The sequence below is a fragment of the Chamaea fasciata genome, unplaced genomic scaffold (assembly GCF_029207755.1).
Source record: "Chamaea fasciata isolate MVZ Bird 193981 ecotype frontalis unplaced genomic scaffold, bChaFas1.0.hap1 SCAF_1, whole genome shotgun sequence".
Taxonomy (NCBI): Eukaryota; Metazoa; Chordata; class Aves; order Passeriformes; family Sylviidae; genus Chamaea; species Chamaea fasciata.
Genome location: NW_027094086.1, coordinates 132,244,319 through 132,261,468, shown reverse-complemented (window position 1 = coordinate 132,261,468; position 17,150 = coordinate 132,244,319). Strand labels below are relative to the sequence as shown.

Below are 17,150 nucleotides of genomic sequence, written 5' to 3'. Positions count from 1 at the left end.
GAGGTGAATGTGGAAGTTTGCACTGCAGGCTGCAGTGGGAATGTAGAGAGGCCCTTGAGATGGGTTTGTTTGAATTGTTACAGTGGTTTGTTTAAAAACAAACAACCCAAGTAAAAATACCTTCTTCCAGAGTGATAGCTAGCTTTGCTTTCATAACAGGCTTTGGAAATCAGAGATTAAACGTAAGATTAAAGCTGCTTGAAAATGAGGAAAAAAGAAAAGTGCTCGTCTCCTCACTGCCCCATTGAACATACATTGGATAGCTTAAATATAGAATATATCTGCTTTAAATGGCTTTCATCTGATGAATACTTTTATTAATAGGACTTAGGATAAGGTTGTTCTGAAAAAATGTAACTTGCCTTTGTGGCTAAGCAAATCCAAGCTTTCCATTTCTGCCCTCTGCCAAACTAGACTGATGGTGCAGTAGGTATAAAGTTGGCTTAAAACCCTGAGTGGCTGAGCTTGGTGTGGTGTTATCCTCAGAGCTGATGTCACAAAATCAGCTGCAGTCTTGAGTCAGTGGAGAACTCTAATGCTGAGCAACTGGAAAATATCAGTGCATTAGCTTCTCATTCCATATTGATCCCCAAACAGAGTTTCAAAGAACTCTATTACAAAAAAAAAAGAGGGGTTTAAATAGGGATTACTTTTTCATGTCTTGTAAAGAATACATTATGCGTGTGGCAAGCTAAAGCTTTGAAACTCAACTTCCATCTGCGCTCCATGACAGTATTTTATTTAATTCCATGTCTAAGAGACAAGGTTTGGAAATGAAATTAGTTTGTGTCATGCACAGTTCCTGTAGAGATCAAAGGCAGACCTGTTAATGCAACTATTGCTATTCATGAGTTTCATAGCCATGTGAGTTTCAAGTTAATTATAAATGCTTGTTTAATCACTTAACAATAGGGTATCGGAGTCTCATCTGGGCATAATGCTTATAGCTCCCACTTTTTTTAATTAAAGCAAATGCCTACCTTTTTTCCCAAGAAATTAATTTTGGTGGTAATGCTCTAGGCTCTAGCAGGTCAGGATATGCAAATCTTCTTTTACATGTTGGACTGTTGCATGATGGATGTCTTTATTTTATTATCCCATAGCTGCCCCTCCCTCCCTTTTGAATACAGGGGTTGTATAGCAGCCTGGTTTTCATCATATGTGGCATGAATTGCTCTAGTTCATATAGCAGAATTCTTTTTGTGACATTTTACTAGAAACTATGTGCATTATCCCAAGGAGATAATGCATTGTGAGATAAACTAATGTATTTATCATCTTAGTTCATGAACACTTTGTTTAATGGATTTTAAACCTGAAGAGGTAAGTAGGGCACCTATCTGACCTTCATATCACAGACAACTGTGCTTTATTTGAAGATTGATGATTAAGACTAATTATTTTAGTTAATATAAACTTTTTCAATCCCCTGGAAATTAAATTCTTGTGCACTAGGGGAGCCAGCCACAGTGCCAGCAATGCCTGAGGCACTTGGAGCAGTGAGGAATGTTAGATGAGAAATACGGATGAATCAACTTGAGCTGCAGAGAAGGGTGAAAAAGCCTCAAGTGCTACCTGAGTGTAGCTTCCTCCACAATCCTGGATGTCTGCAGAGATGAGGTGAGCGGAATGCTCTGATCAGGCATCATGTCGGGGTTTCTCTGTGTCAGTCAAGTGAGTGGAATATGCAGTTCTCATTTCACTCTGCTGTTTCTGAGGAAGAGCAAGAGAGGAATGAAAGAAAAACTCAGAAATCAATCAGTTGTGCATTTGAGGAAGAAAGTTCCTCCTTGACTTCTCAGGTATGGGGTTAATTATAGTCATCACACTGTAAGTACTCAGTGTGTGGAGGATCCTACTGATAGTTGTCCCCTTGACCTCTAAAGTACAAAGTGTTTTGCAAATTCAGATTGCAGTGCTGAAAAGAAGCACCACAAACAACCCCATGGGCTGGCCTCATAAATGTTCTAGAATCAAACATTAATTGTCTTAACTCTTAACATTAATTTAAGCCTTAATTAAACACCTAGATATGAAATGAAAGCTATTAACCCAATTTTTTTTCTCACAGCCTGAGTCTACTATCTAGTAAACTGTTCTTTTATTGCCAAAAAATGACACCTGAATTTGCTAAGGTTCAGTGTACAGCTGTTGGCTGTCTCTCTTGGCAAGATTAAAGGTCCTCAGCTGACTTGGTCTTTTGCAGTTTTGTTGTTAGGCACAGTGATCCAGCCTTCTCTTGCAAGAAGAGGAGGTCATGTTCTTCAGATGGCCAGTCCCACGGCTGCTTCCCTGTCCCCTGCATTTTTATGTGGCTCTTCTCTGAACCCTCTGCTCTCTAAATCCCTTCTGAATCTGGGTCTAAGAACCAAGCTGTGTTGTGTAGTCATTACTGGATTTCTGACTAGTGTAGTAAGGAACATTTTTCTTGATGCCAAGGACTGCAGCAGCCTTGGTATTGTTTGGAGAATCACTAAACAGGCACTGAGCAGACCTCCTGTGTCCCACTCTCTCCATGGTAGGGTTCCCTGGAAATCAGTGCCGGACACTCACCCCGGCTGAAACCTGAGTCACCTGTGGTGGAGGGGAGGGTTGTGTAGCTCTATTGATTTTCCTGTAATGAGGGCCAGAGCCAGTTCTGAATAGAGGATGTCATTATCTTCACTGTGAATCTTGTTCAAGCACACGTAGTTTGCTATTTGAAGTGCTGCTTGAGAACTTACTTTTAGCTGACATCATCAATGAAGATCAGAGTCTGTGTGCTTCTGGAGGGATGTTACATACATGTTTCCTTTTCTTCATGCGGACTTAAATTGCTGCTCTTTTGAAGTGTGATTCTCAGTAGAGCCTTCCTGATGCAGCACATTCGAAACACTGTGTAAATGCTAGAGTTGGCATCTGTGGCTAAAGCATGGGGAACACTCCTTTTTCTAGGAAAAAGTTTTCCTTTAGATAAATGAAAATCCTATTGTTTGGCTGAGGATTGACCTCACACATGAGCAAAAGGTTAAGAGACAGAAAGGCTTATCCATTTGGCATGTAGCATTCAAAGCCAGGCATATTGCCAGTAAGTTCAATCAGAGCAGAGGACACAATTTTACATAAAGTTCATAATGGCGTTTTTTAAATGAGCAGGAAGTTTTCTTTTTCTAATCAAAACCTAGATAATTTAAATATCTCTTTCTTTGGTAATATCCTGACATTGTCCATGGCTAAGGGACCCCCAAAGGAAAAACTAAGTGATAGCAGCTGCCTGTGTCAGCCTGTTCCCAAAAGAGATCATCTGTCCAGCAGACGTCAGTGGGAGTCTGCCTAACAGAGGGATGTGTGCACAGAAACCAAATTGCAGGATTGGGATCTAAATAGGGTTGTGATCTTTGATTTCCAATCCGTGTTGTAACTTTTCTCTGTTTATTCCAGTATGTGGCATCTGACAGTTTGCCTTTGCTCAGATTGCTCAGGATTTTATTTTCTGTGTTGTATTACTGATTTAAAAAACCCCAAACAAACAACAAACAAAGCCCCAAACTACCTAAAACCCAGTGGTTTTCACTTTTCAAGAGTTTGGTTATAGAAGACAGCAGTGATGATAGCAGTTCTGAAGGAAACCATTCCCAAACTGACAGTTCACAGCAATGTAAAGAGCAGCTGTGAGTATAAGAAGGGGTTACAAATGCAAAAATAGTTTTCTTAAAGTTAATTGTATTTCAGGCAAGGCAGTAGGGTTCATAGAGCAGATGGCACAGGAAGGATTGCTCAGAGAAAGTTTAAACTTAGTAAAATCTCAAAAATCAGATTAAGAAGACAGATGGGATTTTGGATTGGAATGCTAACATTTAGGGATCTTTCTGTCTTTTTTTCACTTTCCCAAATTATAACCTTGAAGATGCTGGAGTTTTTTTTATATAGCTTACAATAAATTTAGTACTAGAAAACTGGGAGGGAGCTGTACTTTAGCAGCTGTTTTCACAGTAACTAGTAGTTTTGGTTTGCACTCACTTGAAAAACAGGTAGGGAGGTTTATTGTTTAAAAAAAGACGAAGGACTATAAGACAGCAGACTTGCACTAGACTTGCTTGAGCATACCTATATATCAGCCTTGATCTCTTTGTGGAATTTACCCCTGCATTTGCTGGTTTTATTTGCTCTTTTCCCACTTTGCTTTGGGATTCTTAAAGCAGAGTTGAAGGGTTGCACTGTTTAACATCTGCGAGTGGCCCATTTCTACTTCCACTTCTAGACAAGGAGACACAGGCTTTTTGCCCATCTAGAAAAGATGTTTTTGCCTGTGGTTTATCTTCTGGGAATGACAGTTATCCCAAGTGGTTCTTGCTTTCGACTTGAATCTTTCCTGTAGGAATACGATGGCAGGACACACACTAGTGGTACAGGCAAGTCACTCTGGCTCTGTACCTGTGCCCACCAGTGCCCCTTCCCTGCCCAGCCAGCAGGGAAGTAGGTGCCAGACAGATGAGGTCTGAAAAAGACACATTCACACCACACCAGTCAGGAGTCAGGCACATCAGACAAGGCTATGGCTCAGGCGTAGCCTGTCTTGACTGTGGCTGGCTTGTCTGGGGAAGAGAGAGAGACCACAGCTGCCCTGGGTGTGTTTATCAGCTCAGGGTCTGTCATCTCAGCCACCTCTGCTTTGCTCTTAAATGAGGAAACATCAGCACTCTTCACCTTTATGTTTCATTCCTCCTTCCAGGACCTCACTAGTAGCACTGAAAAAAGCTCCTCTAGAACTTAGCAAATACTCCAACTCTACATTCAATAGTGTGAGAATGAAGCAGGCTTCCCTTTAGCAGTTCATCTTTTGCAGTCCTTTCAGTACCCTGCATTCATCTGGAGCTGTGCTTCTTCTGCGTCCATGTGCCTTTAATTCTTTGTGAGCTCTTTGCTGTGGTGGGCTGCAAAACTCAAGAAGAATGTACCTGCTTTACACCCGCTCTTTGCTGAGATTTCCAACTAAAAAGTTTGCCAGATATTTTGAATACTCTATTCCTTAGTTAAAAGTAAGTCTTCTAAACAGCTTCTAATCGATTTCATCTAGTATACGTAGTCTTTCAATTTAAGACCTCCCTATTAATTAGAGATCAGACTGGTCTTGGGTCAGTTGTCCTTACTCTGCTCTTACTTCCCTTCCCCTGATCCTCAAGAAGTGCCTGAATATATCCTAGCAATTCTGAAACTTACTTTCTCTTTCTATAGGTTGTTCTCATCACGTCACTGTTTGAGAGGATGTTTTCTTCAATAATTTCTTTCCAGTTTTAAGCTTTTAATCATTCAGTTGCTGTGGAAATTACAGAGATAATGTAAGGTTTAGTGTTCGAGACTTCACTGCTGCATTAGATAAGAAAAAGGAGCTGTCGTGTGGGAGAAGGCCCTGAATTAAGCAAGTTGTATACACTTCACATGTTTGTCAGGGAAGATAACACATGAAAAGGAATTAGGATTGTTCAGGCTGCTAGGGTTTTCTCTATCTCCTCAGGAAAAAAAACATGTTAAGATCAAAAAGAAGGAGAAAACAAGCCCAGTGTCTGATCTAGGAACTCTGTGGTTTGGAACAGCAGTTCCAGTCTGCTGCCTTTCAGGATGTCAGTCTTCGGTCTTGGGTGATTGCCTTTGTCATTTCTGCGTAGAAGAAGGATTTTGGAAGCCCCTGTCCTTCCTTATCAGAAAGAGAGAGGGATGCAGAAAGAGAAGTATGCAGACAGAAGCCCTTACATAGCTATGGAATGAGAGATAAAGAAATTTCCTGTTGAAGATACCCATGGCTAGCTCTCTGATTTGGGAAGAGAAAGATGGATTTGTGTGTACAGGAAAATTTTATTGTTTTTTTCTCGTGATCAATTTGAGTAGTAGTCTCTATTCTAGAATTTTGGATGTATATAAGGAATTTAATTGATACAATACTTCTGTTGTTTTCTTACCCTCTTCCTTAATTAGTATTTAATATTCCAAAGCTCCTTGGTTCCCTCTTATCTGTGGTTGTTTTTAGAAAAGGCTAAATTTCCATGTTACCGAAATTGCTAACAGCAGTGTTCAGCTTGTCATGTTCTCTTGCTTTTTCGTTAATGCATCACCCATTATTCTTAACCTCATCTATTCTTGCATTCTTTGCTAGGAAATTCAAAGTGGGAAATGCTAAGAGCACAGCTATCTGGCTTTGGATCTAAGCATATCCCTCCACTTTGAAAATTAAAACTTATACTGTTTGTTGTCCTCATGTTTGTATATTTTTTTTCATGAATATATATATTTTCCTTTGCTGATTAATGTGGCTGCCTTTCACGTACACAAGATTTCACAAGTTGCCTGGTGGTCAAGGCAAGGTTTCAAAGGAGGCACTCTGTACTGGGCACCAGAGTATGTGGATACTGCTTTTCAGTGTACATTACTTCCTTTGACTGCTGAATGCAAAACTGGGAAGAAGTCCAGAATCTTTAATAGCTAGAATATATTTCATGCAAATCCCATCTAAATTAGCATCCTCCATTGCCAAGTTCTAAAGCAATGGCTGCTCTGATGATGAATTTCTCTAATAGGGTTTTTGTTCAGACTGGCTTGATATTGGTATTTTCAGTACTGTAGGATTCACAGAGGTGGTCTCTGCTTATGAAGGAGCCCAAGGTATTGATCTTTCTGGCTGAAATGCCCTTAGGACAGATGTGCTGTTACTTTTATATTAGGTCCTCATGTCCTTTTAAACTTTTAGGTTGTTACAGTGTGTTTCTCTGCATACTCAGTTGTGTCCTTTCACTATTGAAAGTCACCACAAAGATTTTGTTAAGTTCTGTGTTTTCTTCTTGGTGTCATGTCTTGCTGGCTTGGGGCTTACACCAAAAACAAGTTCTTGTAAGGCAGTAGTAATAGAACAGAACTGTACCACCAGTACTGTTCTGTAGACGTCAGTGTAATGTTTTTGAATATATATGAATAGGAGGTTATGCTCTCTTTTCTGGGTATCACATGCAGAAATGTTTGCACATGGAGTGGGAGGATCTTGCATGTGAGAGGCTGAAGTCTCCTGACACAAAAAGGGAGTTTGCAAAATACCATCTACTACCTTAGGGAGTGGAGTAAGCTGAGGCAGGGAACTTCATGCAAGAACAACAGAATTTCCAGACATTAGGACAGGAATGAGATAAACGGGAGAGTTGGAGAGAAAAGAGGGAGGGAGGTGTTCGTTTAAGAGGAATAGGCAACTGGAAGTGAAAAGAACTCAAGGAGTGTCTTGGTGAAAGCAGTAGATCATTGCTGGGTCTTTTCAACACAGCATTGCATTTAAGTCATGGTTATTGCAGAAAGACAACAGCTGCTACTTTAGAGCATGAGGCACTTGAACTATTGTAGGCACAGAAAAATAATCATAAATACAGAAGAATGCCTTCCAGAGGGACTGTCTTGCATAAGCCACTCCATTTTATGTAACAAAAGCCTGGTGACACAATGCATGGTTTAGTCATAGGAGTGCCCAGAGTGGACAAATACTGTACATCTGTAAACATTTAAACTAGTAATTAGTTTCTGGAAAAATGGCAAATTACTCAAGAAAAATGTAGTCCATTGTGTTGGCTTTAGACTGCATATCTGCAACATGTATGATTTTCCTGGCTGCCTTAACTATCACTTCTTTGCTTCTCACCAGTAGTATAGGGGCTGATCCAGTAGTGTTGGGGCTGCTGCTGTCACTGCTAGCACTCTGCATCCCACCTGGTTGTCCTGTGCTTTGAGGACATGGACACAATCCTGTGAGAATTCTCCACCTTGATTAGACATCACCAGGGAAGTCCTGTGCCAGCTGGGGCAATCTCTCCCACCAGAGCTGAAAATACCCAACTCTAGCACAGCCTACTCTATTGCCCACTTTTTTCCTGGGCTTCCATCACAGCAGATTTCCTCCATTCCTGGTCCACAGAGAGAATTGCTTTGGGAAGGAGTGAGGAGTATACCCCAGCTGCAGCCTTTCCCTCTCCCCACTGCTGCTGGAGAAGGCTGGCTGGAGCAGAGGCTCAGCAAGGCAGGGGTCTTACAGAGAGTTTCCATGCCCTGCTGTCCGTGACTAACACAGGATGTTGGATAGCACACATATAGAATTGCCATAGTACAACAGTACTCTGTGATTGACACTTTGCCCCTCAAAGGGAGTGTTACTCTCATCTGCCCTGGAGATGTGCTGCCCAGTAGCATGTGGGTCACAGGTGGAAGATAAATGTCTCCAGAGCTGAACTTTGCTGTTGGGCAATTATTCAGGACCTGGTCTGGCTTGTAACAGACTCTCCAGTGTTTCTGAGGAGTGACTTTCTGAGATGGAGAACTTCAGGCCAGTATAAAAAGTTGTACATGGCACCAAAATGTCAGAGCTGGTGTCTTTTCTTTGGTGTGTCTGCATGTTCTAACTGCTGCCTCCCACAGAAGCTTTTCAGACAGTAATCACTGTGGTTGTTTGTCATTACAGAAGTAACGCTGAAGGTCCATGTAAGCGATGCCAGCACCCATCAGCCAGTAACTGAAGCCTTCATTGAGATTTTTACCAACCAAATCTCCATTGCATCTGGAACCTCGGGAGCAGATGGCACTGCCTTCCTCAAGTTTCAGTATAAGTTGGGCAATCAGCTGATAGTGACTGCTAGTAAACATGCATATGTGCCAAATTCTGCACCATGGAAACCTGTAAGATTGCCTGGTAAGAGATCTTTATTTTTGTTCTGAGGTAAGATATTGCATCTAAAGGAAGCTACACAGTTTTGTATAATGTGTTTCAATGCTTGAGATCGTGGGTGGGAGGAGAAACATCTGTACATTTCAAAGATAGTAACATTTGTTCCTCGGTTAAACTGCAGCATCAAGGCTGATCAGAGATTCACTCTCCTTCTGGAGGTCCTCGATACAGTGCTACGTCAGTTTTCAAACAACTGTTGGTGCTCCTACAGCTCCATAGAAAATAGAAACCTATTCCAGATCTTTTTCTTTATGGGAATTCTGTTTCCAAGAAGCTTGTTTCAGTGTGATGCACTCACGCTTCTCTTCCAAGGTGTAGCAACAACTGTTGCACCATAGGCTGTAATGTACAAAACAGTCCTGGTCTTTTAGTTCTTAGCCATGTCAGGACAGTTTTAATCGGCAATTATGTTATCCAGATGTAAGGATTTTTACTGACTTAATTAGCATGGTTTTGCTTCTTCCACAGGCAAACAAATATAACAATAATACTTGCATGCTAGTTTTTATCAGAATGCCTCAGAACCTTACATTAGTTATTCGAGAGGAAGAATTGAGTCATGAAGCCTATTTCTGTACTGCTAAAAAGAACAGATTGAGGGTGGCTTTCAAACCTTGAGATGGAACAGCTACATGAAGATCACATCCCGAGTTTCATCTGCCTTTCTTGTAATCCTCAGCTGCAATTAGGGTCCATGTAATTTGGGAATGGTCCCAGGCTTGTATTATACCCAAATCACACCTAAGTAACACACGTCTCAGGTTTGATATTTAGCGTGGGCCAAAGCCATGTGAGGTTTTAGGTGCACTAATATTTAAATAGTGTATATGTTCCCAGGGCAGTGTTGAATTCCATGCCTTGGTTCCATTTTATTTATTAATATCAACATAGCCAGAAGGACTGCGTGACTTGCTGCAAGGTCAAGTAGCAAATTTGTATTTTCAGAAGGGGAAAGGAACGTGAATCTCTTCGAACGCAGAATTATGCTTTAGGCATTTCAACATGCTCTTTACTTATCTGCTTTCACTTGCTTCAGATAAGATAAGAGTGACTTCTTCCAAATTTTCTGCACTGTATTCAGCCATGGTTTTCAGCTACTGAATGGTGCTACAGCAAAGACTCTAAGTCAAGCTCTTTGGGGTGTAGTGAAAGAATAAGAAGCAACTGAAAAGAGTTGCAGCCAGGAGAGTTTCAAATAAGTAAAAGGCAACAATTAATTACAGCAGCAGAAAAATTGAAATAGGTTGTGCAGAAAGGTTGTGAAATCTCCACTGTTAAAGACATTCGGAACTCAACTGGACAACCCCTGCTTGGTGGAAGAAGTGACGTCCAGAGGTCCCGTCCAGCCATAATTGTTCTGTGACTCTGTTTAGAAATTTCCTTTGGATTTTCTTCTCTTTAAATAAGATGAAGTGCAGCTGTCTCAGCATACTTCATGTGCTTTTAGATGATTAAAGTATGCAATAACCTTCACTTGGGTCTCATATCTTTCTGACTCATACCCTAGGTCTCTTGAATGAGATGTACTCTTCCATAGCCTGGAGTTTGTTTGGTTCATTTTTTGCTTGGTTTTTTTTCTCAAATACTGATTTTGAGGGAAGGGAATGAAACAGGGTGCTTTTGTTTTAGCAAATCATTGAAGTTTAAAGAGCAGTAACTGTATAGGTTCCACAAAATCTTTCTTTCCATGGCTGAAACGTGAACTTAGCTCAGAAAGTAGATTCGTTTCACCTCTGATCTTCCCCCACTGATACTGGTAGATAGTTTGCCATTGATTTAATTGGAAGTAGAATCCTTAATTTTGTTTCCTGTACCTTGAACTTATTCCTTTCTTTGATTAAAGAAACATCAAGTTACAACTTGATATGCCCTATGTAGATTTAATAGGATTGTTCTTTGAATTGATCCTGGAAAGGTACATGACATAAAAGTTAAGATACTTAGGCTTTTATATTTTGTATTGATTGAGATGCCTAAAGTCTTTAAAAAACTCTACAAGAACTGTTTGTATTTAAATTCCCTGTATTTAAATGCCTATCATACTTTTAACTAGCACAGTATAGAACTTTGAAAAAATGTGCAAGTTGTTTTGTTGTTACTTTAAAGCTGATTTGAATGATGGGGAGCAGGCAGCATATCTCAATCTTTGTTCTGCAGTGTGCAGTCTGGGCACACCCACATAGCCGGATCCTCATTTCCCAAAAATGCTTGTTAGCAGTTCTAGGAGCTGTCCCCCGCAGAGCAGATTCCCCACTCTGAGAAGCATTCAAGCCAGGCCAGTGTTTAAGCTGACGTGCCATCCTGTGTGCTGTGGTGAATGAACTCTGGCCATATTTACCTCAAATGGGAAAATGATAACCATGAGCAGGGAGTAGATTTGAAAGCTAAAGCGTGGTAATGTTTGAAGTGCTATAGCAGAGCTTTGCCAAAGGATCAGGATTCCTCCATCACAGGCAATATGCATTAGTAATAGTGTTATGCTGAAAGGATGTGCAGCCACTGAACTTGTGGTATTGTTGTAGTAGCTTCAAGGAGTAAACATCAAGGGTTTTCGGTTCTTATAATTTGGTAGAAATTAGCTTTTCCTATATTAACGAAAATAATTACTAACACTTTACTGCTGAAGCAGGAGGATTATTTATTTATATAGTGATAAATGGTAGGAGGAAAACATTTAAGATCTCTTCTTCCATTAAAATATTTATCAGCAGAGCCATGACTCCACTTATTAACAGTTCATTAATTTAACATCACTTGAGTTGTTGAAGTGTTCGTGATGGAAGATGTGTTCATCTGTCTGCTCTTAACTACGCTTAGATTTTTCTTTGTAAAAAATTTGGAAGAAAACCTTTGTGACTGGTAATCCTTATTTAAAAGGACACTCCTTTTGGAGCAGTATATGGCATGAAGAGAGGGAGTTGCTGAGACAGCACTGTTCAGACTTCGTTGGTAGAGGCAGTGTCATAGTTTAACTCCAGTCATCAACTAAGTACCACCATCTGCTTCCTCCTCTCCAGCCTCCATGGGGTGGGAAGGAGAATCATCAAAAGGTAAAAACTGTGGGTTGAGATAAGAACATAATTGAAATAAAGTTTAGTAATTGAAATAAAGTAAAATTTTAGAAGAAGAAGAAGACAACGATGACTTAACAAAACGCGTGTGGGGAGTAAAACCCAGTTAAAGCAAGTGATGCACAATACAATTGCCCATCCCATCCCTGAGCAGCAGTTGACCCCTGCCAGACAACTCCCCCCAGTTTATATACTGGCCATAACATTCTCGGGTATAAAGTTTCCCTTTGGCTAGGCCAGGTCAGCTGTCCTGGCTGTGCTCCCTCCCGGTTTCTTCTGCAGTTTCTCACTGACAGAGCATGGAAAACTGCAAAGTCCTTGATTTAGGATAAGCACTACTCAGCAACACCAACACCATCAGTGTGTTCCTGACAGTATTGTCATCCCAAATCCAAAACACAGCACTGTACCAGCAACAGAGAACAAAATAGCTGCATCCTGGCTCAAACCAGGACAGTCAGTCAAAGCAAACCATGGTATTCACTGTGGTGAAATACAGTTTTAGGAGCAGAGGATGATGCTTATGATATTTCTGGGAGAGGAGACCTCATCTGGAATTGTTTGCCTGTAGAATAAGGTTAAAAACTGGGAAAGCAGAGTATAGTATTTCAGGACTTGTCCTTGGCATAGCCATTCAGGGAAGTGTGTGTCCATCTCTGGATCCATGCTTCAAGAAGAATATTTAAAACTGTGGACTTTTATCAGGGGTGATTAAGAGATTGGAAAATACAGTTTACAGGGAAAGACTTCGAAGTGCTTAATTTATTTTGTTCACTAGCAAGAAAGTTCATGGGGTAATTTGATCATAGTCCATCAATACCCTCATAGAGAACAGGAAACAGGTAAGAGAGAATTCTTCTGTCTAGCAGGCCTGTATAAAAAGAAGATCAAATGGCTGGAAATCGAACCTCTATAAATTTTGATGGGTAAAGAGGCACATAGTTTAACTGCCCTCATAATTATTTATTAGAACATTTAGGTTGTGGTGTGTTCTTCACCACTGGTCGCCTGTAAAAATAAAATCAGAGTTTTCATACAGCATATTTTCAAGTTTTGGTACAGCTGTTGAATCTGCAGCAGTAATTAATTCAGGGAAGGCTGTAGTTATACAGGAGTAAGGCTGGATCATCACTGTCATCCTTCTGGCCTTAAAAGCTGTGTCTTTCTGTCTTTGACATGCTGAAAAAAGATTGTGCAGAAAATCCCAAGGGAAGCTTAGAGGTTATATATTCGTTATAGTCTGGCAGATATGGAAGAAGATGTTGGCATGGTTGATGGTATTGAGCTCCCCAAGGTGTCTAAATTATATTAGCTTTCTTCATACAAATTAAATTATTGGAGTAAAGGCAAATTTTGTAATTGTCTGGCCTTAGTGCTACTTGCACTGGGCTTTCTTATGTTGCCTAATGTGTAGATCTGTTTCACATGTTGGGCACTGGAAATAAAATACCCAGCTGTACTTGCAATAACATGATATTTATTTTTTTAATGTTTATATAGATATAGATATAGATATCATTAAGACCATCTTTTAGATGGTTGTTGTTTGCAGTGTGTTTCTCATAGTTTTTTCTCCTTTCTCCCATACTTCTCCCAAACACTAAAATTTCCAATCTCTAAAAGGAGACTATATTTCTTTAAGCAGAAATAGTGGAGTCTCCTATTGGTAGCTAACATCTATATGGTGTCTTGGATTAAGTAATGTGTATTATTTTAAAGGAAATTCATAAAACTCCAGAAAATCAGAAGAGTTTGTGTTGATCTTCTGTTGTCTGTTTCTGGGAATGCCTTCCTCAGCTTGCATTTACTTCAGACTAGGATGAGTGCTCTCCAGGTATGGGATGCTGCCCAGTTACCAAAAATAGCTAGTCTGCATTAGTCTTCTCCTATCTTTGAAAACCACATGTGGACTGCAGGCAGTCATGCTCCTTACTGTTTTCATGGATGCAGAGGAGGCAGGTGGGCTCTGTGGCTAATTCCTTCCATGTTTTGGGTCTTCTGGGTCTGAAGAACTTGGCATGAAATTATATCCTGTTTTTCACTCTGCCAAGATGTGTGTGCATACTGACAGAGCCCCCTGCAAGGAGAATCAGTACCCAGTGGGAAGGGAGGTCCTTGCAGGCAACCTTCTTGCAGCAAATACCATTTATCTGTCTCCTTTCACACCACTGGTAGGATGACAGTAGTTCTGCTATAAATAGCACTTCCCTGGTGTAGGTGGTGACTCAGTAAGTACATGCTGCATTTTAAAGCAAATTATTCAGACTTATTCATCATACTTTGCCTTTCTGTACAACTTATGTAAGCATCTCAAAGTACTTAAAAGTTAAATTTCATTAAAATCTTCCTTAAGTAAAAAGTATAGCTGTTGCACAGAAAAATAACTCAGCCAGACTGAGTTAGCATTTCAGTTCTCTTTGTGTGTTTCCTGTCTTTCTGTGGAGTTGGGAATTGCTTCATGTAAAGCATGAAACCCTGCTTTACACTGCACTCTTCAGTGCTTTGAGCTACCGTGCATGACGTGCAGGAGTCAAAGCGTGGAACATTTTGTTTAGTTCAGTAGTTACTCTGGCAATTTAACTGTTTGGTTCAGAAAATGCATGTGGTTTCTGTCATGTATACAATATGATTTTAATCATTTGGGTGGCCTGCTTTTGCAAAAATGTGAAGAAAGTAAGCACTGTTGTTGTTGGATTATGTTTATAAGAATTTAAATATATCCCACTTAAACCACTTCTCTCCCACAGTGTTCTCTTCACTGAGCCTCGGCCTGCTTCCTGAACGCTCAGCTACTCTGATGGTCTATGATGATGTAGTCCAGATAGTCTCAGGATTTCAAGGTATGCTGGATTTGGGGGTTTGGAATTGAAATTTGAGGGACACTAAAGAAAAAGCCTGACAGCCCAGTGTTTTCTGAATTCTGTCCTGTAAGTGAGACTGGTATTCTCTAGGGGGTTCTGAGTTCCCTGAGGAATGCTTCTCTGTGGGATTGTTTTACCAAATTAATAGCTGAATTCATCCCTAACTGCTGTGACTAGGGAATTCAAGTTACACGGTAATAAATGAGTTTGGACTTCAGTGTGCCATTTGAGAGCTAGAGATTAAATTTCTTCCGCTATCTGTTAGATGTTTTTTCATCTACCCTTATTTAACCATCCATGAAATGGAGATTATCCTGGTGTTCTTAATGTCTAAGATTTTTCTCTGGTTTTGTTTCTTACTTCCACTTGTGAAAGACTTAGATGTTTAGGGCATAGAAAAAACTGAAAATTCTTGTATCTGCATTGTTGTATACCCAGTATAAACTTGCTTTTCCTGTGGACCCCTTGTCAGACAATCTGCAAACCTAAGTGCTACACATTCAAACCCACTGTATCAGAAAAATAAAGTTTGAACAACCTCTTTGTAAGGCCAAGCACAGATGTTAAAGTAACTTTAGTATCAGTCAGAGGAACAGTGTTTTCTGAACTGCACAGTGGAGAGTAAAATGTTCATCTGACTTAGGGGTCTGACGTAAATTAGTTCAATTGACGTGCTGGCTGGTAAGTCTGCTAATAAAAGAACAGGGGTTTTAAAAGATACTTTGAACCAGAACAGGGGCATATCCTTCCTGTGGGCACTCTTATTGTGCATAAATGGTGTCTTATTCACAATAAGTCTTATGCTTACCATCATTTTAAACTCTACTGGATAGTTAATAAACAAGGGGATGGTGCCCTCAATAGTATTCCAAGATAACCTTGTTCTGTCTGAGAGAATATAATACAATTATACCTTCCTGACATATTTTTTAGTTAGAAGCCTTCCAGACACAATAGGCTTTTCATTAATGATAGCACTAGATACGACTGGAGCTGAAAATGCATTAAACAAATTATGTAGCTGATGGAATGCTCAGAAGGAACTGGAGAAAGAGCTGCCGTACATATATTCTGCAGATTGAGAGCTGGACATTGTCTAATGGGGTAAATTAGATGGACGGTGAACTGTGTTAAAACACAAGGGATTCCATTAGGCAAGACATGAAACATTGTTTACCAACAGTATTCCACTATCATGCTGTATTAAATACTCTTATTCTTAGGCAAATATGCTGATATTATGCAATTAACTGAAAAAGAACCGTATTTTCATGTTCACAGCTTCCTTCAAAAAAAAACCAGGGGATGCTAAAGGACTAGAGGGACATTTAACAGCTGAGTGAAACTCATAAATATTTTCAACATAATCTTCTTTCCTTCAGTGAATTGATCCCCTGTGTTAACAATATATGTAAATTAGAATAATGTAACTGCTTCTACTGGGATAGCAGAAAAAAAAGGATAAAGGGAGAAAGTGTACCTGGAGTATGCTAAGGATCGGGATTTGAACTTGCAGTCTTGCCCAGTAAAATCTATTTTATGGGTCCAGTCCACATTTCTTTTCTTGGGACTTGTCTTGTGATGAAGCCTAAAAGAAAGACATTGTTCCAGTATTTGAATGGAGCGTCTCTAGTCTCGATCCAAAATCCTTGTGACCTAGTTTTTCTCTGTTATTTCTCTAATTTACTTCCCAGTAACCTCACACTGTTTCAAAAGAGCTGATCAGAAGTTACCTTAGTGAAAAAATGAGAGCAAACCAGAACTCATTATACCAGGAACAGGCTGGGAACACTGGTGTTTGAAGCACCAGTTAAAGGGAAAGAAAGGCCTGTCTTGGTACACTAAGTTACCAATTGCATTTGAATAATTAATCAAGCAAACAATGTATTATGCAGTCGAGAAGTTTGTCTGAGTTGATGCAGGCAGCTTCATTTTCATGATGGCATTACAATCCACTGCTGTGTTCTGTCAGTAATTGTGAGGGATGGGGCTTGCCAACCACTGGGTCATTTAAGTTATTTAATACCAGCACAGTGACGGGCTGAATTTCAGCGTTCAGTGAATGGAAGCTGTATGAGGACTCTCTATCTGTCTCTGACCTATGAGCAATCAGAGCATGAATTGGTGAGACTTCAGGTGTTACTTCACACAGATTGAACCTCAAATGCTGATGTGGTGCCACATGTGACACATTCAGTGTGACAAGAGGTGACTTACAGGGACTCCTTGAGGTTGCATCCTCAGGAGTGAGCTGGCAAACTGGAACTGACAGCATGTAAATCTGGCTGATGTGTTGACAAGAGGCTGTTTAAAGAAGGTAAGATCAGTGCTCAGCAATATTTACCTCATGGCACAAACCATGTAGAAAGAGCTCACATGGACATTTTACACTTAAATGTGCTTAGGTTTTAGAAGTAAAAACTAGGTATCTTCAGTAATAGAAGCAACACTAATAACCCACTCCCAGTGATAAGTGATGACTTGTTGAAA

The 17,150-nt window shown here is 40.1% G+C and overlaps 1 protein-coding gene across 2 annotated transcripts in view; it reads left to right on the top strand.

Annotated features, from left to right (window-relative positions):
• FAM171A1 (family with sequence similarity 171 member A1) overlaps window positions 1-17,150 on the top strand; it is an 85,319-nt gene that overhangs the window by 39,676 nt on the left and 28,493 nt on the right. For both annotated transcript variants that reach the window (XM_066198306.1, XM_066198298.1), the window contains exons 2-3: window positions 8,465-8,692; window positions 14,547-14,639. In XM_066198306.1, coding sequence (XP_066054403.1) covers window positions 8,465-8,692; window positions 14,547-14,639 — 321 coding nt within the window. The remainder of the gene's footprint in view (window positions 1-8,464; window positions 8,693-14,546; window positions 14,640-17,150) is intronic.